Genomic DNA, 22,810 nt, shown 5'->3' on the forward strand with positions numbered 1-22,810 from the left:
GTCTTCTACAGCACGGGTTTATTTCACATGAACCTTCTACTGTTCAAAAGACATTTCTCTGACTTGTTATGCTATTGCTCTTTTTCCTCTTATTTTCCATATGATAAATTGTAACAAACAAAAGACCACTTCCCAGTCTGCAACAAACAATGGTAATAAGACACTATATCATCTTTTACTTACATGTTAAATTTGTGTGAGCTCCAGACCAAAGCAGAGCGATTGTGAAAATTAATGCTGAACCTAAAATCACTCCTCTTAAGTTATACAAGCATATTTAGGTACTAATACATAACCAAGTGAAGTCAACAAAAGTCACACAGATTTTTGAATTGGGACCCAATATACTTCATAGACAGCATTTGCTTTGCATCTTTTTACCTTAGACCTTATCCCTTCCCCTTCTGTATCAATCTGGGTGTTTGCCTGGTCAGACATTAGATAGCTCCTTAAGAGCCATAGCACAAGTACCCAAACCAGGGGAGGGCATAACAAGACATTCCAATTAGGGACCATTCACAGCTCCTATCTTTGTGCTCTTCCCAAGGGTGAGCACAAAAATGTTCAGCATTAAATATCTATCCACTCTGTGCTTTAAAAACTGAAAAAACAAAGCCAGCCACAGTTAGGAGCTGAATTTCCCACCTCTCAGTCTCAACCTCTGCTGCTTGGGTTATGCAAGGGCAGAGAGAACCCCCCAAGGCAGGTGCTAAAATCATAGCCAATCAGGCCTGACAATTGGGGATGGTTGGCAGCTGGAGCCCTGAGTGCTTTAAATTGCCATTGGAGCCCTGCATAGTATGTTACAAAGATTCAGGTAGAGCACTACCACATTGTGGGGGTAGTCCAGTTAGCATTGAGGGCTGGCTACTCCATCCCTGCTCTTTCTGCTTGAAGCCCCACACCCCCATCTTGCCCAGGGTTCTAGCAAGGCTGTAGGCTGACTTGTAGCTACAACTGACTAGAGTGATGTTAGAGTTCTGCTTTACATCTCAATCTCTGAACCCTCCCCATGTGTAAATCAACAGGTATGATTTCCAATACAAAACACTCTAGGTAATCAACTTTAACTGAAACACAAATCATCACTGCCCTAAATCATTTAAATCCAGTTAATTTTTCCTTAAAGTGGATGAGTAAGAACTAATAAAGCAAAAAGAATGGCTAGGCCAGGGATAAGGGACATAAATAAAACCACTAAAATTGGATGAAATGTGAACTATTTCTTTATTCCAAATGCCAGAGGAGATTACAGTATTTTTGACTGGCCATCATAGATTAAATGAATGTACTAATCTTTGCCATGAATGTTTTCCATAGTTTTGGGAGAGGCAGGGGAGCTGGCACTGGATTTCATATACTCAGGAGAACTTTACAGGAGAAACTTAAAATGCTTCACTCTGCAGCAATTACAAAGGCATTGAAATATGTGTTTTTAAGCAGACACATGCTGATGGCTGTAGCTCTTTTTCAATAGATGCAGAATATTCTCTGGTACATGCTGAGCAGAAATATACAGCAAACACCACACTGCAGATTCAAAAGGCATTCCCAGTCTTAGAGGTAAATTTATTTATATATTATATAAGCAAAGTTTGAGCAGAGCAGCAGGCTATGCAGTATAGTTCAGAGTATTATCTCCAAGTATGTTAGAGAATAAAATCATAATGAGTGGTGAGGATATATTTAGAGACGCAGTCATGTTCATAATACCCAGTAGAGTGTAGATGAGCTTTAAACTTTTTCTTAATAGTCTCCATGCATGATTTCACCTTTGCTTTGCATCTTATTTACACCTATAAGTTGGTGCAAAACTCCCACTAGTGGCAGTGGAACATAACTATTTGGTAGCTTTGGACACCCACTTTGTACAAAGTGCATGGTTACACGAGTGGGAAGGAAGGGGTGAATCAACCTTTCTGTGTTTAAAATAATTTTTATAGCACAAACAATAGCTTTTAAAGTACTGAGTTCGCTTAATGGGAATCTTCACAGGCACCTTTTGTTATGATACAATTTTTTTTACCTTCTTTCTTTGTTCTTTATTACTAACAGTATCTGTTCTATCAGTTTAATATCTGTTATGTGCTCTATCTGGGGACAATATCCTGCCCTGGCAAGTGAATGGTGAAGAAGTTACAATAGATCTTTTCCATCTCTAATTTCCTCGATTTCATTTACATGAAAACATCTTGGTTGCTGAACAGTTTATTTCCTCCTGCAGTTTGTGCCTTACCTGAATTCACAGTTGTGTGTGTGATGTCACCTTTGGCTGCTACAGAATTTGTGGTTGTATCACAAACACAGAATATAATTAGTGACAGGCAAATCTCAAAAGGTTTGTTTTGAATCAACATGTGAATTCCCAGGACATTAAAGTCTCTACATCACTCTGGAATTACACTTTAAGACCATTTATGGTACCCAAGTGGTGTAAAGAAGTGTTAAAATACATAAACCCCACTTTGTTTCTGCCATATACATGCTCAGAGGGAACCAGCGCTTGCAGATTTATTGGTGCTCAAAATACGAGTACCATCTCTGCAGTATGCTTCCCACTACCTACCTAAGGGCAAGTTTACATTACAAAAGTGGACTTTAGTGGGGTCAACATACAATCATTGCAGTAATTACTGCAGTCGTCCATGTCTACACTATACCCTGGCCTATATTCCCCCCAAGCTGCACCACTGTGTGGCTTCCCATTGAGCCCCACATGGGGCCTCAGGTCTGCAGTGAGGAGAGAGATCCCCTCCCTGCCACCCCCAGCAGTGAGCTGCCACAGTGACACATCACCTCCACTCTGATGCACATAAGAGAATTCACTCTGCTTAGAGGTGGGACAGTTAGAAGGAATACCGTCCCCAACCCCAACTGGTGGTGTGCGTTCACACCAGGAGCACTTTCACCAACATGATTGTGTGGGGCACTAGCAGCTGAAGCCCTGGTGCTAGTTGCTCAGAGCCCAAGCTGTCAGCCCTGCATGGGGCTCACAGGTGGAGCAACCCCTACTTGCCCTACCTTGAAAGCCAACAGACAGTATTAGTAATGCAGGGTCTACATGGTCCCTGTGTCACCCTAAAGACATCAATTTAAGCGCTGTGCCTCTCACAGTGGTGGAGCTAAGTTGATATAGTGGGCAACTTACATCAGTGAAAGCTTCATTTTAGTGTAAATGCCTATAGAATTAAGTCAATATAAACTGTTGTACATCAGCCTAATTCTGTCATGTAGACCAGGCCTAAATCTTCTCAGAATACTGACTTCATATGTTTCATCTGGGTTCTAATCCTTTACCTGAAACCCTAGAAAGGCCTGCTGGGGAGGCCAGCATAAATTATTACTATAGACAGCTGTTTGACTCCTATGTGATGAGACAGACACGTACACGCACATGGGTGCACGGAGGAATGGGCATATCCAGAAGATACTAGTGTGGGGATTCTTGGGGGCACAGGGAGGCACTGGCCAGACACCCCTGCTCCACACATGTTCCACCTCCTCCCCCTGCTCTGTGCCTACCCACCACTTCTTGGGGAAATGCTGCAATGCTTCTGGGGAGTGCGGGGTTGGGGGAGTGCTAGGAAGCTGGCACAGCTCTCAGGCTGCACCACTCTGGAGGAGGGGCAGGACTGCCCACACACTCACCAGAAGTGGTGCGGCACTGATGGGGAGTGCAGGGGTGGGGGCAGATGCTTATGCATGTTTCGTCACCCCAGTGCATCTCATGCATTGCTTTATGGGCAGAGCCGCAGTTTGGAAGAAGCCCTAACTGTTGCCCTCCAGAAAAGGCAAGAAGCATGGTTAAATGCTGAGCTAATGGGATCCCATGTTTTGGGGGTGCCTGGGTGAGGTATCAAACCCTCCCACCCTTTCCTGTCATTTAACAGAAAAATCAGAATGAGAGTGCCCTGAACTCAAAGTTAACTTTGAAATATTTTAATACTTCTTGGAGCCAGCAGCAGCACTATGCCAATATGACATTTTACCATGCCTGCCTCACCCTTGAAACATGGAGACTGAAGCTCACTAGCTTCCAGAATCTTTCAGACTGTTCTGTGGCAAGTGAACTGAGCTGGGATTGGACTGGTCTCTTCATGATTGACAGAGAAGGAAGAGACAAGGAAGGGGATAGTAGGGTAGACTTGAAAATGATTGTCCTTTCCTTGAGATAAGGCACATGATCACAGACCTCAAATTTCAGTTTAAGCATATTGCTTCTCTATTTTATTTTTATTGGAGAAGGCATAGACTTAATCAAGGAGGAGAGTACTGATACTGCCCTGAAGCATGGTCTATTTAGAGATCTTTAACATAACAGGTACTTTAAGTTTCCCTAAATACTCCCAACTCTATTATTTACCTTCTAAATTTGTTCCTTTCTGGTAATAGTAACTGCAGTTGAGATCTGGCGCTGAATTAAAAGCATTATCAGAATTTTAACCCCACACAATTGTCTTATCAAGAACCTTGTTTATACCATAGCTCATGTTCATGCAAGACTCACTAACTCCCAAACAGAGTGACATTCAAGTGAAAAGTGTAATTTTCATGATCAAGATTGTGGAGAAAGAGTACATGTGTTCTAACACAAGAGCTAGAGCAGGAAACGAACCACTGACATGAGCTCAGATGTTGGTTCAGCTTCTTTTTACCTTTGGCTTATCTTGGGTAGTGTCACTATAGGAATGGTGGCTTTCCATGGATCCGGGCACTTTTAGAACATCTTCTACGCTCAGATGAGCTGTGGTTTCTCCTGAGATACTGGCTAAGGCATCATCTTGGTATATAGTTCGTTGGGTTGGCTACTGCAGTTCTCTTCCTCCTGGCTGTGGGTACTGTTCTTTGGAAACTGGAGTTCAGAGCTGTTTTCAAAAGGCTCTTCTATTTCCTGGGTGTTGCTATATGTTATTATAATGCTGGGTATCTGGGCTGCAGATGGTTTACAGAAAGGGTCTCCTTTTTGTAGTCCAGTCCCCTTTAGGCTCTCACCTGTCTTAAGCATGCAAAGATTTAAGAGAAAAGTAAAACACAGGTGTCTGCAAGATGATCATATTGCTACAGTCCACTAAAAGGGAAAGTGACAAACATTTTGATAAACACTCTGACGGTCACTACTGCTGAGTCAAAACAAATCTTATATGAATGGAAAAGAATTTGATCTTGAAACTTTCCTGATGTATTCCATAAGTCAATTCTAAGAAATATCTTACTAAAACTAATTGATCATAGTACAGAGCATACATTCCTGAATACTTTGATACTTCAGGCATACTCTCCAGAGCTCTGATGAACGTTCAGGTTAATAATAGCACATGCCTTTGTGAACAATAGTGCAAAGATACTAACGTTAGGGTCTGGTAAAGCTAGAAGTACACATGAATTCCAGAAAATAGATGGTTGTTTCCCTATAAATACCTAACCAAATCAGTGCTTGTCTATACTGACTGGGAGATTGACCCTTTAAGGTTGACCCACTCACCTGGTAGAGATGTGCAAAATCAAAGTATTTGGGGCTGGCAGTTGACCCCTGTACTCCTCAGTATTGTAAGGAATACGGGAGATCAATGGGAGAAACTCTACCATCGATCTCCCTCAGTGAGGATGGCCAGGTAAGTCAATTGCAGATAAGTTGATTTTAGCTACACAATTGCTGTAGCTAGAATTGTGTATCTGCAATCAACTTAACTGCCTAATATAGACCAAGCCTCAGATGGTAACTGATCCAGCATATCAAGGTAAAAAATAGACCAAAGTGAACCATAGCATGGAGGCCTTGAAATGAGATGCCAAATAGTCTTTGCCTAGATTACGGATATTTGTTGATAGAAGTTTTTGTCAGCAAACTTGCTGGGGAGGGATAGCTCAGTGGTTTGAGCATTGGCCTACTAAATCTGGGGTTGTGAGCTCAGTCCTTGAAGAAGCCATTTAGGGATTGCAGAAAATAGATGCCAGGGATGGTGCTTGGTCCTACCAAGAGGGCAGGGGACTGGACTAGATGACTTCCCAAGGTCCATTCCAGTTCTAGGAGATTTGTATCTCCATTACAAATTGTTTAAAATAATTAAAGATACCTTCCAACAAAACTTCTGTCAACAGATCACAGCCAACTTGCAAAGAACATCACAAGAATGCTCCACTCTGTTGATAGAGAGTGGCTGGACAGCCCAGTTGCTCTCTTGACAAAATGGCCCACCAAAAGCACAGCAGACAGGGCTGCCAATTGTCCTAGAATCCTTGTCTGTCGATAGAGGGCCCTCCAGAACATTCAGACAGGCTTTTTGTTGACAGATCTCTATTCACAGAGGAGTTATGCCTTGTGGGGAGCAGGATAAGACTATCAAAAAAAGTGCTGCATTCTGTCAATTTCCGGGCAACAGAACAACCTGGGATTCTGGATGCTCCACAGGTTTTGTTGACAAAACCCTCTAGCATAGACAGAGCCATAATGAAGTAAATGAAGAGAGGAAACAGTGGAAAGGTGAATTGAATTAATTCAGCAATGGGAAATACTGGGTCATTTTACTGAAGGACCATGAAAAGGAGTGTGTTAGAATATCTTCATCAAGCCATAGCTAGACTGGTAAAGCCTTCTACAAACAATAACAAAACCTACTTTAGGCATGTATGTTCACATTCACAGTGCAGTCAAGGATAACATAGATTTATACTCAAGTGCTGATTTCTGTCAATTATTTTCCCTCCTTTTTTCCCATCTAGCTGACTTTAGGGCAGATGGATTTGAGTTAATCCACTTGTGGGATATGTTGAAAAATCATCACTGTGCCACAGCATTGTCATCATATGAGAAACCATTAGTATAGGAGTGCTCTAAACATTGGTGCTGCAAGTAATCAAAGTATATAAAAATCAAATTCATGCAGAACCCAAAGACCACTTACATGTATTTTCTCAAGGCTGTTGGTTCTAGTTGGCAGAGCCTACACAAAGAATAACAAACAGTTAACAGCTCTCTTTTTATGGTCATTTTAGGTGACTCTGAAATATTGACTTGGTTGTAGGAAGAAACACCTTACCCCAGAACAAATCCTCAACAAGTCAGGAAATACTTTTTCCTTTTTAATGGTTGCTATGAAAGGAAAAGGTGCACCATGACTACTATGTTCTTATCTTAAATGAACAAAAGTAAATATCTCTTGCACCCCATTTACTTTCAAAAGCATAATCCTTTTTGGAAAGGAAAAAAAAGATAAGCAGGATGTTTCAAAGATACTCTTGCAAAATTTTCAGAGTAGGCTACAATTATGACCTCAAATATAACAGTAACTGTTGCAGGATTTTTTTCAGTTTTTGCTTAAATAATCTAAGAGGCAATGGGTATATTTTCTAAAAAGTTTTCTAGGTTTTTATGAATTCAGGCTCTTCTGTTCTCTTTGCGGTCTTGGGCTGTCTCTACACAGCCCAGTTATCTTGAAAAACAGCATTTAGTTTGAAATAACATTGGCAGTGTCTAACTGAAGCACACACTATTTCAAAATAAATTTGAAATAGTGGGTGCTTTATTTTGATTCTGGTACACCTACATGTTAAGGCATGTAATAGCACTGTTTCAAAATAAGCCATAATGGGCTCCAATGGCACTATTTTGAAATAGCACTATGGACCTGGAAATGTTATTTCAAAATAGCTGGGTGTGATTTCAAAATGCATTTTGTGTGTGGTTGTGTTATTTCAGAATAAGATGTTCTGAAATAGCCATTTTGGAATGTCTTATTTTGGAATAGCGCTGCCATGTAGACATAGCCTTGTTGACACTTTATGGCTTGGACAGCAATAAGTACACAGTTAAGGTTTAGTGTCATGGGCTACATCTACACTAGCCCCTTCTTTTCGAAAGGGGCAGGGTAATGAGTGAGGTCAGAGGATGCTAATGAGGCACTCCCATGAATATGCAGTGCTTCATTAGCATAATGGCAGCCAAGGCAATTCAAAAGTGCTGCTTTTGAATAATGTACAACCATGTAGATGGGGGCCTTTCGAAAGGACCTCCCAGTCTTCAAAAGACCCTTATTCCTAAAACCAAATAAGAATAAGGGGATTTCAAAGACAGGGGGGTTCTTTTGAAAGGTTCCCTTCTACACAGGCAGCGCGTGATTCGAAAACAGCACTTTTAAATTGCTGTGGTCGCCATTATGCTAATGAGGCGCTGCATATTCATGGAAGCGCCTCATTATCATTTTCCAACCTTGCTCATTACCATGCCCCTTTCACAAAGAAGAGACTAATGCAGATGTAGCCATGATCTCCACTTAAAGTTCATCAGGAGATCTCTTTTCTTCCTCATTCGTCTTACCTATTTTAACATATAATTAATGCTTATATGTATACTTTACCTTCAATTGACAGTAGCAATCCTGTTCAATGTCTAGTTAACAAACTATTTTTGCTGTTAGCTTAAGTGCTCAATGTTTTAAACTAAGATATGTGGAGTAGGATCCTCTTCTCGCTCAAATGTGTTCATACAGAACTTTGCACAAAGGGGATTCAATCCTGACCAGAGCTTCTAAGTATTACTGTGGAGCCCAATGGGGTATCCAAACTTGCTGAACCCATCAAAACATTCAAACTATACCAAGTGGGGAACAAGTCGAAGGAAACCCCATCTGAGCTCCATCAAGGAGGATTTAAGAAAAAGCAATCCAGCAGGGCACCTGAGGCCTTATGACCATACCTTACACAGTCTCCAGTGGGGGTAGAGCTTAGTCTGTGCTCAGATTAGAAAAGAACCACTGCTTGCTTTCCTCAGTTCAGCCCCTGACAAATACTAAAATAATACTTACGACAGGAGAGGAACTACATTCCCTGACATTCAGTTCCACCATGGAAATGTCGTCTGCATATTCAGATGTCTATAAGAGAAATGAAACCTAGGCACTGTCTCCGTTACTTAGCTGCGATATATGAATTTGGAGCACAAAATGTATTCTTGATAAGCCATCTGAACACTGCAGAACACATGATGAACAAGCAGCACATGACAAACAGAAATACAAGATGATCACAAGCAAGGACAAAACATCCTGCCCCCTCTCCCTGTTGCAAATACAACAAAGATAACTGGAAAAATGAATCAGGGCTGAAAATAGAAAGTTGAGGACCTTTTACAGCCTCAAGGTCGTACTTCCCACATTCATACCACATCAAGCTGTAAAGCATCTCAGCCATGTAGTGTTAATCCTTAGGGTTATTTCCCTCATTATTGAAATCAGCCAGACGAAATTCAGTAAAGGTAAGTGCAAAGTGCTATACTTAGGAAGGAAAAATTAAATGCACGATGAAGGTACTTCAGGGTGTCCATGAAAAAAATAAAAGAGAAAAAAAATCAAAAATAGAACTGGCTTGATGAGGGCCTGCGAATGGTTGTGGGGGAGTGATTGGGGGTTCACACTAGTGAAAACATTGGGAACCACTGGGCTAGGCCATAGTTGTTCTGAAAAGGATTGAGGCATTATAGTGGATCCCAAACTGAATGTGAACCAACAATGTGATGAAGTTTCAAAAAAGGCTAGAATTATACCACGATCTACATCAGGAGTGTCATATGCAAGACATAAGAAGTAACTGCCCTGCTCTACTCGGTACTGCTGAGGCCTCAGTTTCAGTATAGTGTCCAATTCAGGGAGGACAGATGTGGCCAAATGGAAAAGTCCAGAGGACAGCAATAAAAATGCTAAAAGGTTTAGAAAACTTGCCCTGTAAAGAAAGGCTGAAAATATGGGCATGTTTACTCTTGAAGAAAGATGAGTGAGGGAGGCTCTGATGAGCTTCAGATATGTTGGGGGCTGTTAGAGAGGACGGAGATGGTTTGTTTACCATGTCCACTAAACGTAGGACAAGAAGCAATGAGCATAATTGGCAGCATGGGAGATTTAGATTAGCTATTAGGAAAGATTTTGTAAGTGTAATTAAGATCTGGAATAAGCTTCCAAGGGAAGTTGTGGCACCCCATCATTGGAGGCTTAAGAACAGGTGAGACAAATACTTGTGAGGGGTGCTCTGGGCTTACTTGCTCCTGCCTCAGTGCAGGAGACTTGCTCTTTTCTCGAGGTTCCTTTCTGCATTTCTGTTACTCTACTTATGAAAATTATGCATCAGCTGTTTGAGGACTTTGATGCTGCACAGTATCTATTACCTTCTCAAAAATCCCAGAATCATGGCTTTTAATTTTAGATTTGGCTTTTGTGTCCCGGGTTCCAGCAGTGTATTTGCGTATTTCATAGGAAACCAGTTTACTGGATGGTCTGGAGATAACACTAATAACATCAGCTTCCGTATCGGTCCAGCCCTGCAACAAATACATCAGAAATAAACACTTCAGTGCCCCTTTGGGTTCAGTTACTCTGGCCAAGAACATGAAGTTAAGTTTCCTATAGACATGATTTGTAATGGGGAAAGATGGTAAGAAAGATATTTTAAAGGAGGTAGATGATTACACACAAAAAATTTAAAATAGTGCAAGCAACACTGTAAAAGTTGGAAATTTGGTTTACATATTTTTCAGGGCTGTTTGAAAAATTTTGTTCATGTGTTTTTTTGGAGTTTCTTTTTTAAAAAAAAAAAACTTCCATGATGTGAATAGGGATAAATATCCCTATTCAGCAGGCAACGTTCTGGGAAGAATGTGGGCATTATAGACTGACAGAATTACAACTCCCATGAGGCTGCACAGAAGCATATGTAGAAGAAGAAATTCATGTCAATCAAAATATTTTTACATTTCACAACTGGAAAATATTATGGAGCTTTTCATCCCATGAAAAGACTCGATATTTTTGGGAAAAAAATCTCAAAATATCAGAATTTCCTATGAGACAGAAATTCCTGTTTTCTGTCAGCTCTAGTTTCTTCTTATCCTGGGAGAGTGAGAGGGAGAAACAGAAGAGTGTATTTTAAGAGAAGAAAAAAAGAAAAAAGTGTTTCTCATAAGCATTCATAAACAGCAAGTAGCCCTACAATTACAAAACGAATATTAATCAAGTGTATCACAACAGGTTGAACCTCTCTTGTCCGGCACCCTTGGGAACTGACCAATGCTGGACAAGAGAATTTGCTGGATGACAGAAAGTCAATATTTTCTAGCACATTAACAATACTTCCACTGCTTACTGGGCTCTTAGAAGACATTTAGGGATTAATTACAGCTAAATAACAGCACAGAACACAGAGAACCAAGATGGATGTCTATATACAAACTTTATAAAACCTTGGGAAACCTGGCCACACCTATGATAAGTGGTCATCTGGCTAACTAAAATCATGAGGGATTATGGATGTTGCCAGACAAGAGAGTTCCAGATTAGAGAGGTTCAACCTGCCCTTATTTCACTTCCAAACTCTAAGAAGTTCTTAAACAGCCTTGAAAAAATGTTTTACAAATCTGCACAAGTTAGAACATAAAATACTAGACACATAAATGACCTTTCCATAGGACCATTGTTCAAAACTCCATGAAAACTTTAATCTAAATTTTTATCAAAAGGAAACAGACTCATCTAGAAGAAGGTCAGCTCTGAAGCAATTCATTCACTTCAACAGAATTTGCATCTGTTCCTCACAGGGCTGAATTTGCTTCAAGGTCTTTTTTGGATCTACCACCAGTTTTGTTCTGTTTTTACCTAAATGTTGAAACACTGCACAATCTCTACTTCCCATTTAACATATATAATGGCTGTAATCATCACCAGTTGGGTCAGTTGGCTATAAAATGAGTACAGTTTTGGCTACATCTACACTAAACAAAAACTTCGAAATTGCCATTCAAATGGTCATTTCAAAGTTTACTAATGAAGCACTGAAATACATATTCAGCACCTCATTAGCATGCGGGTGGCCACGGCACTTCGAAATTGACGTGGCTCGCCGCTGCACGGCTCATCCAGATGGGGCTCTTTTTCGAAAGGATCCTGGCAACTTTGAAATCCCCTTTATTCCTATGAGCAGGAGCCTAATATTCATTTCAGCACCTAATTAGTATTCTTCAACTTGGCCATTAGCATGGCCATTTTGAAGTTTTCTGTAAGTGTAGACACAGCCTCAGTCTTTAAACTGCTACAAGACTTCTTGCTTCTTGTAAAGCTGCAGGCTAACACAGGTAACCCTCTGTATCTGCTATAGTTCCACAGCAGCGCTATACTTACTGATGCTTGAGAGAAGTTAGCTATGATGAAAATTCATTTAAAAAAATTATATACTTTGAGAATTTGACAGCAATTTGTCAGTTTCACTATTTCCCATGTGTAGTCAGACCTCAAACTACATGATTGCAAGTGTCTGACTGGGTAAATCTGGTTGCAGAACCTGGGGCTTAGATTTCTCCCTTGCTGAAAAACCTTTATATTAACATGGCAGCAGGGTGCATATATGGAGGGATGTACTATTAGTTTTGAAGGATTATTTCTTTTTTAAAAAATTCATCATTTAAAGTGTCTTGCCAGAAGCTGTTAGAGAATTTCAAAACATTCAGGTTGAATGATGGCTTTTAACCTGATAGGTTTAAATTTGATTGGTGTGATAAGTACAACATTAAAACTAAAGATGGGAAAATCACCTTTAAAAGTAACTGACAAAATTCAGAGCTTGATCAGATCAGCTAATACGGTATTAGCTTGAAGGCATGAACATTCACATAGAACATAATGGTATTTTTCCATCTTAGGAATTGTATAAAAGTGGTTGAAAATAGAACACTAATGTGCCATTAATAACGTAGGAAGAGCTGTGAACTTCAGCAATCTGACCTGTTTCTGACTACCATGCAATGGCAACATTTGGCAGTTTTTAGTCTGGCAGCAGCAAGTTTTTGAGGTCTTCTGGAAAAAATAGTTCTGTTACGAATTTTGTTGATCATCTGAATCTGCTGCATAACCTGTTTCAAAGTGCAGCCCATTTCACTTTCAGAAAGCACATTGCCTATGTCCTTCCAACCTGGCCTCCCTCCAAGCGCTACTTGGGGACTGCAGTTTCAATTTTAAGTATCCGAATTCCAGATTTGTTGTCATTGAAACATCACATGCTAAGCCCCATCCACATTTTGTCTTCCTGTTAGTGCATCTTTCCATTCTCCCATGAGTGTCAGAAACCTACCAGACTCTCTGTGTTATTTGCATCCTGATTTTATACTTTATTTTCCCTTTTTTATTATGCTTGATCCTCACACAGCCATCCCCCTCAGAGAACACCACAATGACTCCTTCCATGTAATCTATCCACCACTTCGAAGGATGTGGTATAAAAATTATTTACTTGCTTTTTACAAATAAATATATCTGAAGAGGTTTCCTTACTGATTCACTGTCTGAGAAAGAGCACTGCCATCTCTTTCCCTTCTGCAGCACACTTATGTCAGACTGGCTGGTAATAGTGGATCGTCTGGTTGAGAGATACCTGCTGTAAGACCTGGAGTCTTTGCGAGAAACTCTTAGCAGGGGTCGAAGGCATGGCACATATTTTGCAATGGCCGTTCTAGAAGATAAAAAGTAGAACCAGTCAATTCCCTCTGCCTAAATAAACCTACCAGCACAAAAAAGCCACTCATCATAAATGGTATATTTATTTAGACACATGCTGCATAGACTGAAAAGCTACTGGGTACAGAAGTTAAAGTTCCCCAAATTTCAAATACTGTTTTGTTTTTCAACTGCTCTTCAGGACAATTTTAAAGAAAAGAGATATGAGTGATTTGCAGCATTCTGTTGAGTCAGAATTTACTACGTACCAACATTGCTGGGCTGGGATATGAATATTAAAATATTTTTCTACTGAAACCAGCCATTAAAATGTTTTATCTGCTGAAAGATTAAGTAGGTCAGAAATAAAGCTTCCAGGCCTTTAAACTGAACTATGCAGAAGTACCACATAGTGAATTATTTTAATTTCTCTGTAAGCAGCTATTCAAGTGCCTCCTGGGCATCTACCCACGTAATATTCACATGTTAGTATAAACTCTAAAGCCAGTGCTGCCGACCAGGGTGGAGGACAGGGAAAGGGTGAAGGGAGTAGCTGCCCTAGTGCCCAGAAATTTAAAAAAGATTCACGGCTCCCAGTTGCTGCTACCACCACTGTAGCAGCAGCTGGAGCTTCTGGCCCTTTACATTGATGCCAGAGACCTGGGTAACGTGCTTCGGGACATCCTGAAGGGCTGGCTGTGGGAGGCTAGTACTAGCCCTGCCCATTCTGCCCAAGGCCCCACCCCTTCCTGTGGCACCTCCCACCTTGCCCAGAGGCCTAGCAAGTCTCTCTCATCCTATCTAAAGCAGATTGTTCTGTTAGATGGGAAGTAAGGAATAATCTTTTTCTACGCTGTTCTCTTCACGATTCCATAGTCCCCAAAATGGTTTGGAAGGGGAGAAGCAATATTGCACAGCTTAGCTGTGCTAGTTCACATCACACATCCCTCATCTGAGCTTGACTTGGTGCTGGCCTGGATGCCACAATTCAAAGAACAATCATTTGATGCCTGATCTATGGAAGCATGAAGGAGGAAAGGGAAGCCCCCAACCCATAAAAGTAATGAGACTATTTACCAAGCTCCACCTCTCATTGATCTGGATAACCTAATAAATGAGTGTGTCTTCTAAGGAAATATTTGAAAGCAAAACACCACAAAACGTGTTATTAGCCAAGAAAGGTCCCTACCCTTGAGCAGGTGACCAATGAGTTCAGCTATCACCCGTCCATAAATGTCTCCATCTCCCATCTGTACAGTAACTTGTTCTGAGTACAAACTCCACTGACATGTATGGGGCATTGAAAACGGCTTTTTCTGTTTTCTTTTCTGGCTTCGTGCATGCTTGCAGAGGTGAAAAAACAGCATAAAGGCAAAAGAAGCAGCTCAAGTGGTGCTCAGGCAGTAGCATACTAAGGGATTTCGATGAATCCGTGAAATTTTATCTGAGAGAGATTTGGTTTAATTTGTGTTTGAAAAGAACCAGCTTACCTGTATTTGGGATGAGTTATGGCATAAATGATGGGGTTGTGGATGGCAGAAGCTTTGGCGATCACAGCTGGTATAGTGTTCATAAATGGAGTCAGGACATGGGCATACCTAAAGAAATGCAAAGTTATGATTTTTACTACCACTTGCTGCAGTCAGCACACAGTACAAACAAACAACAATTAGTTGCAGAATGCCGGGTATACTTTTGACTGCTGCTGCTGCTTCCCCACCACTCCCTGAAGAACAGGGGTGACGTAAGAAAGGAAAAAGGAGCAGCACTGACATACTGTCAAGGAATATTCTTTCTCAGTGTAGCCGAGGGGGCAGTTATCATACCCATTTTATTCAAGAATCTGTGCCAGACTCTGTTTCAGAGATGTGCAATCTCTTTGGTGCTCCTCCTTACCAGTGGAACTGTGTATCATCTTCTACTCATGACTGTACAGTTTTATTTATTAGGTAATAAGCTTTCGCAGACAATATTCACTTCATCAGAATCTGAAGACTCTGAAGAAGGGGGTCTTACCCATGAAAGCTCATTACCTAAAAAATACAATTGTTAGTCTCTAAGGTGCTGCAGGACTGTTTGTTTTTTTGTGAAACTACAGACTAATAGGGCTCTCCCTCTGGGGCTATTTACTCATGGTTGTTGCATAAGGTTGCCACAAGCTAACCCAAATTGTTTAATACCAGGGTAACAATCACGGGACAAGAACAGTCTGGAGTAAGCAAGTGCTGTTGCTTAGGAATGTTCAGGCTAAATTCATCAGTGACCCAAACGGTGCTGTAAGGGCTGAATAAGGGGAGAGAGTGTTGCGGAAAAAGCAGTTAACACAGGAATGCCTGTTAAATCAGCTTCCTACCCATGCTTTGACTTTACTGACTGAAAGCTGGGAACCAAAGGCAGAGAGTCCTCATGCCATGCAAGTTGGTTTTATGTTTTATTGAAACTTTGCAGGGTCTTCATCGCATCACACGTATGTCTAGAGCAGTTCTGACTGTGTGGCGCTGCAAGCTGCTACCACCCCTCTTCACGTTGTCTTGATAAAAATGACTTCAGTAGTGGAACCTGCACTTAAACAGCAGTAATATTGCAGGGCAAGCTTGCTCCTGCCAGGTTCTTGGTGGAGTTTTCTTTCAGCAGTAAGAGCAGCAGCACCCTGAGTAGAACCATTTCCCTCTCTCCCTGGGGAAGAAGCTTGTGGTATTCTGTTGAGCCCCAAGCCTTTCCTGCACCATGAAGAAACAGGGCTGTGAGTGGCAGATCATCATCCTTGGGAAGGAGTTTTTCATCACTTCCAGCCAACAGGGGAGTGTGTGTTTCATGATCAAATACAAACGGGTCCCCAGTGGTGTTCCCTCCAATTTTTCCATCCATGGATAGAATAAAATTTAAGTGCACCAAGGCATGCGTGGATGTGCACCACCAGTAGGGACATGGGCAGCCAGCTGTAGGCACTGTGGTTGCTCTGCTGACCATCTGTGTAGCATTTGAATCTCTCTCGGGTGGCCACCCAACTGCTCAGCTTACAGGGGACAGTAGTCCCCAGCAGATAAACCTGAAGTGTCTTCATGGGGCAGTTGAATGCCGGCATATGTACCAGCACTAACCTAAAACTCACTTCAGATGATCATTTCCAGAGCTCAGTGTACTCTTTGCCCTGTAGTTCTTGGCTCTTATTCCTGCCTTAGGGCATTGGCCTCCTTGAGGATGAATTCTCTGGAAAACATAGGACTTGCTGGCAACAAAGGATATCTCAAAAGGCTGTCTCCCATTTTAAAGTCCTAATAACCTTTCAGGGGGTGGATGCTTTGGTAAGATTAGTCAATAGTGCAGTCAGTGAGATAAATGGTGACACAGACTTTCTGTCATCACTGGCCAGGCACAGGAAAGACAATACCTGTATGTCATGATGGATGGAGAGCAACAGTCTACTGAGCACACACTGTCAGCTAAATGTTCCTCCCTGCCCCTCCTCCCACGCCGTGTTTATTGTTGGTTTATCAGACCTGCCATCCTCAATGACTTCAAGGCTGTAGCCACAGTTTCTAGATCTGTCTCCTAATCTATGCTGTATGTGGCAATGCTGTGAAGGTGAAGTCGATATGAGGGTTTGGAACTGGAGCTGTTAATCCCTGAGAAACCATAGCAGCCTCTGAAGGGAACAAAAAAGGCATAGCCCCAAATGGAAAAATTCAAGGGAGAGGACAAAGGCCGTTTTCTGATGCCTAGTGTCTGCATTAACTCTTGCCTCAGTTTTTAAAAGCCCTATTACAGGCTGTTTTCCAGGGGTGAAAGTAACCTGAATTTCTTACACATACTGTTCTATTGCAATCCTGCCTTTTGTGGTTGCTAAAGGCAGGTGGTGCAGGGGTTGTGATACAAACGTATCAGTAAAAAATTTAAATATGGTGTGGAGTGCAGGGCACATGGTTGTGTGTGTATTGGGGGATGCAGGAGTCAGTTTTAAGTGGGGGTTCAGTGTGTGTGCATGCTTGCAGAGGTACAGGAGTCAGGGCAGGGGGTCTGAGAGTGCTGAGGGTGGTTCAGGGCAGGGGACTCAGGTATAGGCGTGTGTATAGGGGAGTGTGTGTGGCCGAGGGGGCCGGGGCAGTCACACTCATGGCCAGGTTACCTTACCTGGCTGGTGGATGGCTCCCTGCCTTGCTGCTCACACTTACTGTTCTGCCACAAGGGAGTTGTAGGCCGGTTGTGTGAGGGCACTACTGTAGGGAAACCAGCGGTGGTCTGAGAGACCCCCCTGGCCTGATGCTCCCATCCAGTGGTTGCTTCCCAGGTACTGCCAGCAGCAGTGTACACCAGGGACTGCATATGCACTGCCCAGAGCCCAGTGAGAGAGGGGAAGCAGGACATGCCCAGACGCACCAGAAGCCCAGCTAGGAGCATGCTTGCCTCCCCTACAGCAAGCCCCCAGACGGTCCCTTTCACACCGCCTGCCTCAGCTGGCTGTGTGCACTGGGCCACCAGCGCCAGTCTGCTGCAGGAGCCTAGCTAGGAAAGTACACCACAAACCATGCCATGTGCAGCTAAAGCACAGCGCCCAGCTGGCTCTTGCCAGAGTGGCACATGGGGATGCACTGCCTTACTTTCACCTCTGGTTTTATCTTCTACTGGCGGTGAAGTTTAAGATGCACCTTTTTCATCAGGTGACTGGAAAATTAGAACTACAAGACAGTAGTGGATTAGTGCATGTATTCATTTTATTTTGCACTTGTATGGGGTCTTTGACATGAGGACTTCCAAGGGTTTTAAGTTGTTAAGTCTATTTATAAATAGACAGATGGAGGCACGGGATTGTTAAGTGATTTGTTCAGTGTTACAAGTTTAAATCTGGGGCAAAACCTGAACAGAGCTTAGCAGTCTGGACTTCTTGCTCTTAACCAGTCCATATGAATGGGTACCTTTTTTGATGGTCATGATGTCTTTATTGAAAAAGACAGTATAAAATTCTGAGAGTCAAACAGGTGCAAGAAAGGCAACATCCACCAGATTTTTTTAAAACATATCTAAAGTTAAGTCATCCATTGTTACTTTTCAGTGCCACACGAAAACAGCTAAAGTCTGTAATGGCAGACATAGGGCATGATTTTGAGGTCACATAAACTGTTGGAAAAGTGGGATAACTTCATTGCAGCCAGTGGATTTATGCCAGCATCAGGTTAGAGTGAGTCGATAAGCAGGCCAAGAGAAAACACTCAGAACAAGTTATGTATCTGGCTGGCAACCAAGAATACTCATATGGTCATGTTCAAATATTTTAATATTGTGAAACTCTATTTTAGAATTAATTACCATGATTTTTTGTATGGCCAACACTTAGATTGTCTGCATTAAAAAATCAAACTGAGAAAAGTTACAACCAGCATGTGCTCCATTTACCAAATGTGTTACAAAAGATTATTGCTGAGAATGTGAAAGTTTCCCATTCCCATTGTTGGACATTAGAGTTGAGAACTACTTGCCCTTTCATAGGTTGCTTTTCTGGGCTCACTGATTTTTTTCTTGGTAATAGATTCATAATTACCCAGCAAAAGCCACCAGGGCTACGGCAGAATAAGGTGACCAGGAAATGACGTAAAGCAAGATGACAATCAAGGCAATTTTGGCCATTTTCCACTCATTCTTCATCTTCTGATACTGTCTCTGGGATACTTTATTATCATCAGAACCAATGTTCTGAACAGCCCTAGGGGAAATAAACCACAATTACAATCCTATATATACGGGCTACATTGAGCAATCAACGTTACACAGAACAAAGAACGGGTTTTTAACCAGACCATGACAACCATCTCAAGTGCCCCCTCCCTGCTCAAGGTAGTACAGTATGATATATATAGATTATGACTAATTGCTTTTCCACAGTAGAGGTTCTCCCTCTCAGAGCAATTGGGGCAAAATTCCCATTGACTTCAGGAGCAAGATGGAGGCCTACGTTTCCGAAATAAGGCTTCAGACTATTCTGGTACCTAGGTTAAACTGCATGATACCTCTAACTATGGAAGAAAAACAGTATTTCTATTACTTCTTAAGGCCAGATTTTGGTACCCTTGCTCACACTGTTACACCAGTAGACATATTGAAATCAATGGGGCAGAGTATGCAGTAAGGTGCTGCTCACCGTAAGTTCGAGAGGTGGGACCCTGGTGTGCTACTCCAGTAGTTCTTGGTTCTCATCTTTCTGATGCAGATTGGTGCACCCTTCTTTAACACAGACGCTCTCACTCTTTTTTTTTTTCCCCACCCTCCTGCATGCTATAAAAAGTCCATAGCTTGCAGGGAGTCTGCTTAGCTTCTGCTGGGGGAATTCAGGCTGCTGGGGTCTGCTTGGGAGCCCCATAAAATGGAGGGTTCTAGGGTTTTGCCTCACAGGGCAGGAGACTCAGGGCTTCTGCCCCTGGTGGAGGGAGTGAGTTGGAGCTCAGAGCTTCAGCCCTGCAGTGACCAGGGTTTGGTGCCTCAGCCCCACAGACTGATGTCTGTCAGGGCTCAGGGAAATGGGGCTTCAGCTGATGCTTGGGGCTTTGGACAAGGCCTGGGGTGCTGGAACTTGGGGCTTCAGGTAGCTGGGCTTGGGAGTCGGGTAGCTGGGCTTGGGACTTCTGCCCTGCAGAGTGTTGATGCTCAGAACTCCAAACATTGGGTGCTGGGATTGGGGAGCTGAACAGCCATGGTTGGTGGATCCCCTGAAATGCACCGCACCCCTCTCCACCCCTGTAGGCCACAGACCCCTGGCAGAGAATCACTGATTTAACACATTGCACCTGGCATCATTACACCTTATAAGTTTAACATCAGTACCAGGCAAATTAGTAGAAACACTAGTAAAGAGTAAAATTGCAAGGCACATAGAAGAGCACGAATTGTTGGGCAAAAGTCAGCATGGTTTCTGCAGAGGGAAGTTGTGTCTAACTAATCTATTAGAATTCTTTGAAGGGGTTAATAAACATGCGGACAAGGGGCACCCAGTGGACATAATATACCTAGATTTCCAGAAAGCCTTTGACACGGTCCCACACCAAAGGCTTTTATGTAAATTAGGTGGTCATGGGATAGGAGGAAAGGTCCTTTCATGGATCGGGAATTGGTTAAAAGACAGAAAACAAAGGGTGGGAATAAATGGTAAATTTTCACAATGGAGGAGGGTAACTAGTGGTGTTCCCCAGGGGTCAGTCCTGGGACCGATCCTGTTCAACTTCTTCATCAATGATCTAGAAAATGAGGTAAGCAGTGAGGTGGCAAAGTTTGCAGATGACACCAAGTTGTTCAGGACAGTCAAAACCAAAACAGATTGTGAAGAACTACAAAAAGATCTCAGCAAACTGAGTGATTGGGCAGCAAAATGGCAAATGAAATTTAATGTGGGTAAGTGTAAGGTAATGCATGTTGGAAAAAATAACCCAAATTACACGTACTACATGATGGGGTCAAATTTAGCTACGACAGATCAGGAAAGGGATCTTGGAGTTATAGTGGATAGTTCTCTGAAGACATCCACGCAGTGTGCAGCGGCAGTTAGTAAGGCAAATAGGATGTTAGGAATTATTAAAAAAGGGATCGATAATAAGACAAAAGATATCATACTTCCCCTATATAAAACTATGGTACGCCCACATCTTGAGTACTGCGTGCAGATGTGGTCTCCTCACCTCAAAAAAGATATACTGGCATTAGAAAAGGTTCAGAAAAGGGCGACTAAGATGATTAGGGGCTTGGAAAGGGTCCCATATGGGGAGAGGCTAGAGAGACTTGGACTTTTCAGTTTGGAAAAGAGGCGATTGAGGGGCGATATGATAGAGGTATATAAAATCATGAATGGTGTGGAGAAAGTGAATATAGAAAAATTATTTACCTTTTCCCATAATACAAGAACTAGGGGACACCAAATGAAATTGATGGGTAGTAGGTTCAAAACTAATAAAAGGAAATTTTTCTTCACACAGCGCACAGTCAACCTGTGGAACTCCTTGCCCGAGGAGGCTGTGAAGGCCAGGACTCTATTAGGGTTTAAAAAAGAGCTTGATAAATTTTTGCAGGTTAGGTCCATAAATGGCTATTAGCCAGGGATAAAGTATGGTGCCCTAGCCTTCATAACAAGGGCAGGAGATGGATGGCAGGAGATCAATCACTTGATCATTGTCTTCTGTTCTCCTTCTCTGGGGCACCTGGCATTGGCCACCGTCGGCAGATGGGATGCTGGGCTCGATGGACCTTTGGTCTGACCCAGTATGGCGATTCTTATGTTCTTATGTTCTTACCTGCTTTGACACAGAGTTCATAACCAGTTTCCCCCTGTTGACTTCAAGACATTTGATGTCTTGCAGGAGAGCCCTTTCACAGTCCATCTGTTGACTTAGGAATGGCCATACATGTGCAGACTAGTCAATAGAATAGCTTTGCCTCCCCTATGGAAGGGGGATTCCCCACTCAATCTCTCTCAAGGCCATTTTGTGTCATGGACATATGGGATAAGTAGCTGAAACAAACCAAAGTAACTGGCACTGAATATCATTAACCTGTGTGCTTTATTAGGCCTCTGAAGTTACACTTACTTTATCTAGACCTGACTAACCTAAACAATCGTGCGTCATCTGTTAGACTTTCCATCTTTCTATTTACACCCTTTTCCAAAGTATTAGCAAATATCTTAAACAATGAAGGCCATGTACCAAACCTTGGACACCCTTCCTCTCCACACACATTTAACATTTTTGTCATGTTGAAAATTCAGTCCCTTACTATTCTGTTTTGTCTCTTACCCATTTCTATTCAAGGAAATTACTTATTAAAATAGAGTTGCAGGATGTGTGTGTGTTTACACCATGAAAACTAAAGCTGTCTGCTAAGCAAGGAGTGAAACCAAAGGCTAGTGACAACTCACTTGTTGGCATTCTTGATAGCTTTGAAGATAAAGACGTAACTATATATGATGGCAATCAGAGGAATGAAGAAGACAAAACAGAAGAGGAGCATAGTGTAGGCACGGACTGATGGAGTAAAGCTCATATAGTCCCACGTACAAGAAGTCAACAAACCCTCAGGAACATAAGCACCTAGAAAGAAAAAAGCATAAGCCATGAAAAGATTTTTCTTGGACATTCTGGCCGAGGAGCAAGTGGAGAAAGAAATCAGAAAAAGGTGATCTAGATATTGAAAAGGTTCTAATCTGGCTCTGTTAGTAGAGGCAAGAAAGTTCATAAGAGCACCTGTTTCTAGTTTAAAAATTCTTTTTGCCATTATTGATTCACCTGCCTTATAGGCTTTTAGCATTTAATAGATTGAATGAACCAATCTTTTGCCTTATCAAATAATGATTCTTTTTCATTCCAGCT

The 22,810-nt window shown here is 42.0% G+C and overlaps 1 protein-coding gene across 1 annotated transcript in view; it reads right to left on the reverse strand.

Annotated features, from left to right (window-relative positions):
• Positions 1-1,210: 1,210 nt before the first annotated feature.
• Positions 1,211-22,810, reverse strand: part of OPN4 (opsin 4) — a 33,205-nt gene continuing 11,605 nt past the window's right edge. The window contains exons 4-11 of the mRNA XM_074999581.1: positions 22,360-22,531; positions 19,003-19,164; positions 14,957-15,064; positions 13,305-13,482; positions 10,154-10,306; positions 8,802-8,870; positions 6,903-6,941; positions 1,211-4,996 (exon numbers count right to left, since the gene is read on the reverse strand). Of these exons, the coding sequence (XP_074855682.1) occupies positions 4,769-4,996; positions 6,903-6,941; positions 8,802-8,870; positions 10,154-10,306; positions 13,305-13,482; positions 14,957-15,064; positions 19,003-19,164; positions 22,360-22,531 (1,109 nt within the window). The 3' untranslated portion in view covers positions 1,211-4,768. The remainder of the gene's footprint in view (positions 4,997-6,902; positions 6,942-8,801; positions 8,871-10,153; positions 10,307-13,304; positions 13,483-14,956; positions 15,065-19,002; positions 19,165-22,359; positions 22,532-22,810) is intronic.

Source organism: Carettochelys insculpta, chromosome 7, assembly GCF_033958435.1.
Source record: "Carettochelys insculpta isolate YL-2023 chromosome 7, ASM3395843v1, whole genome shotgun sequence".
NCBI classification, from domain to species: Eukaryota; Metazoa; Chordata; order Testudines; family Carettochelyidae; genus Carettochelys; species Carettochelys insculpta.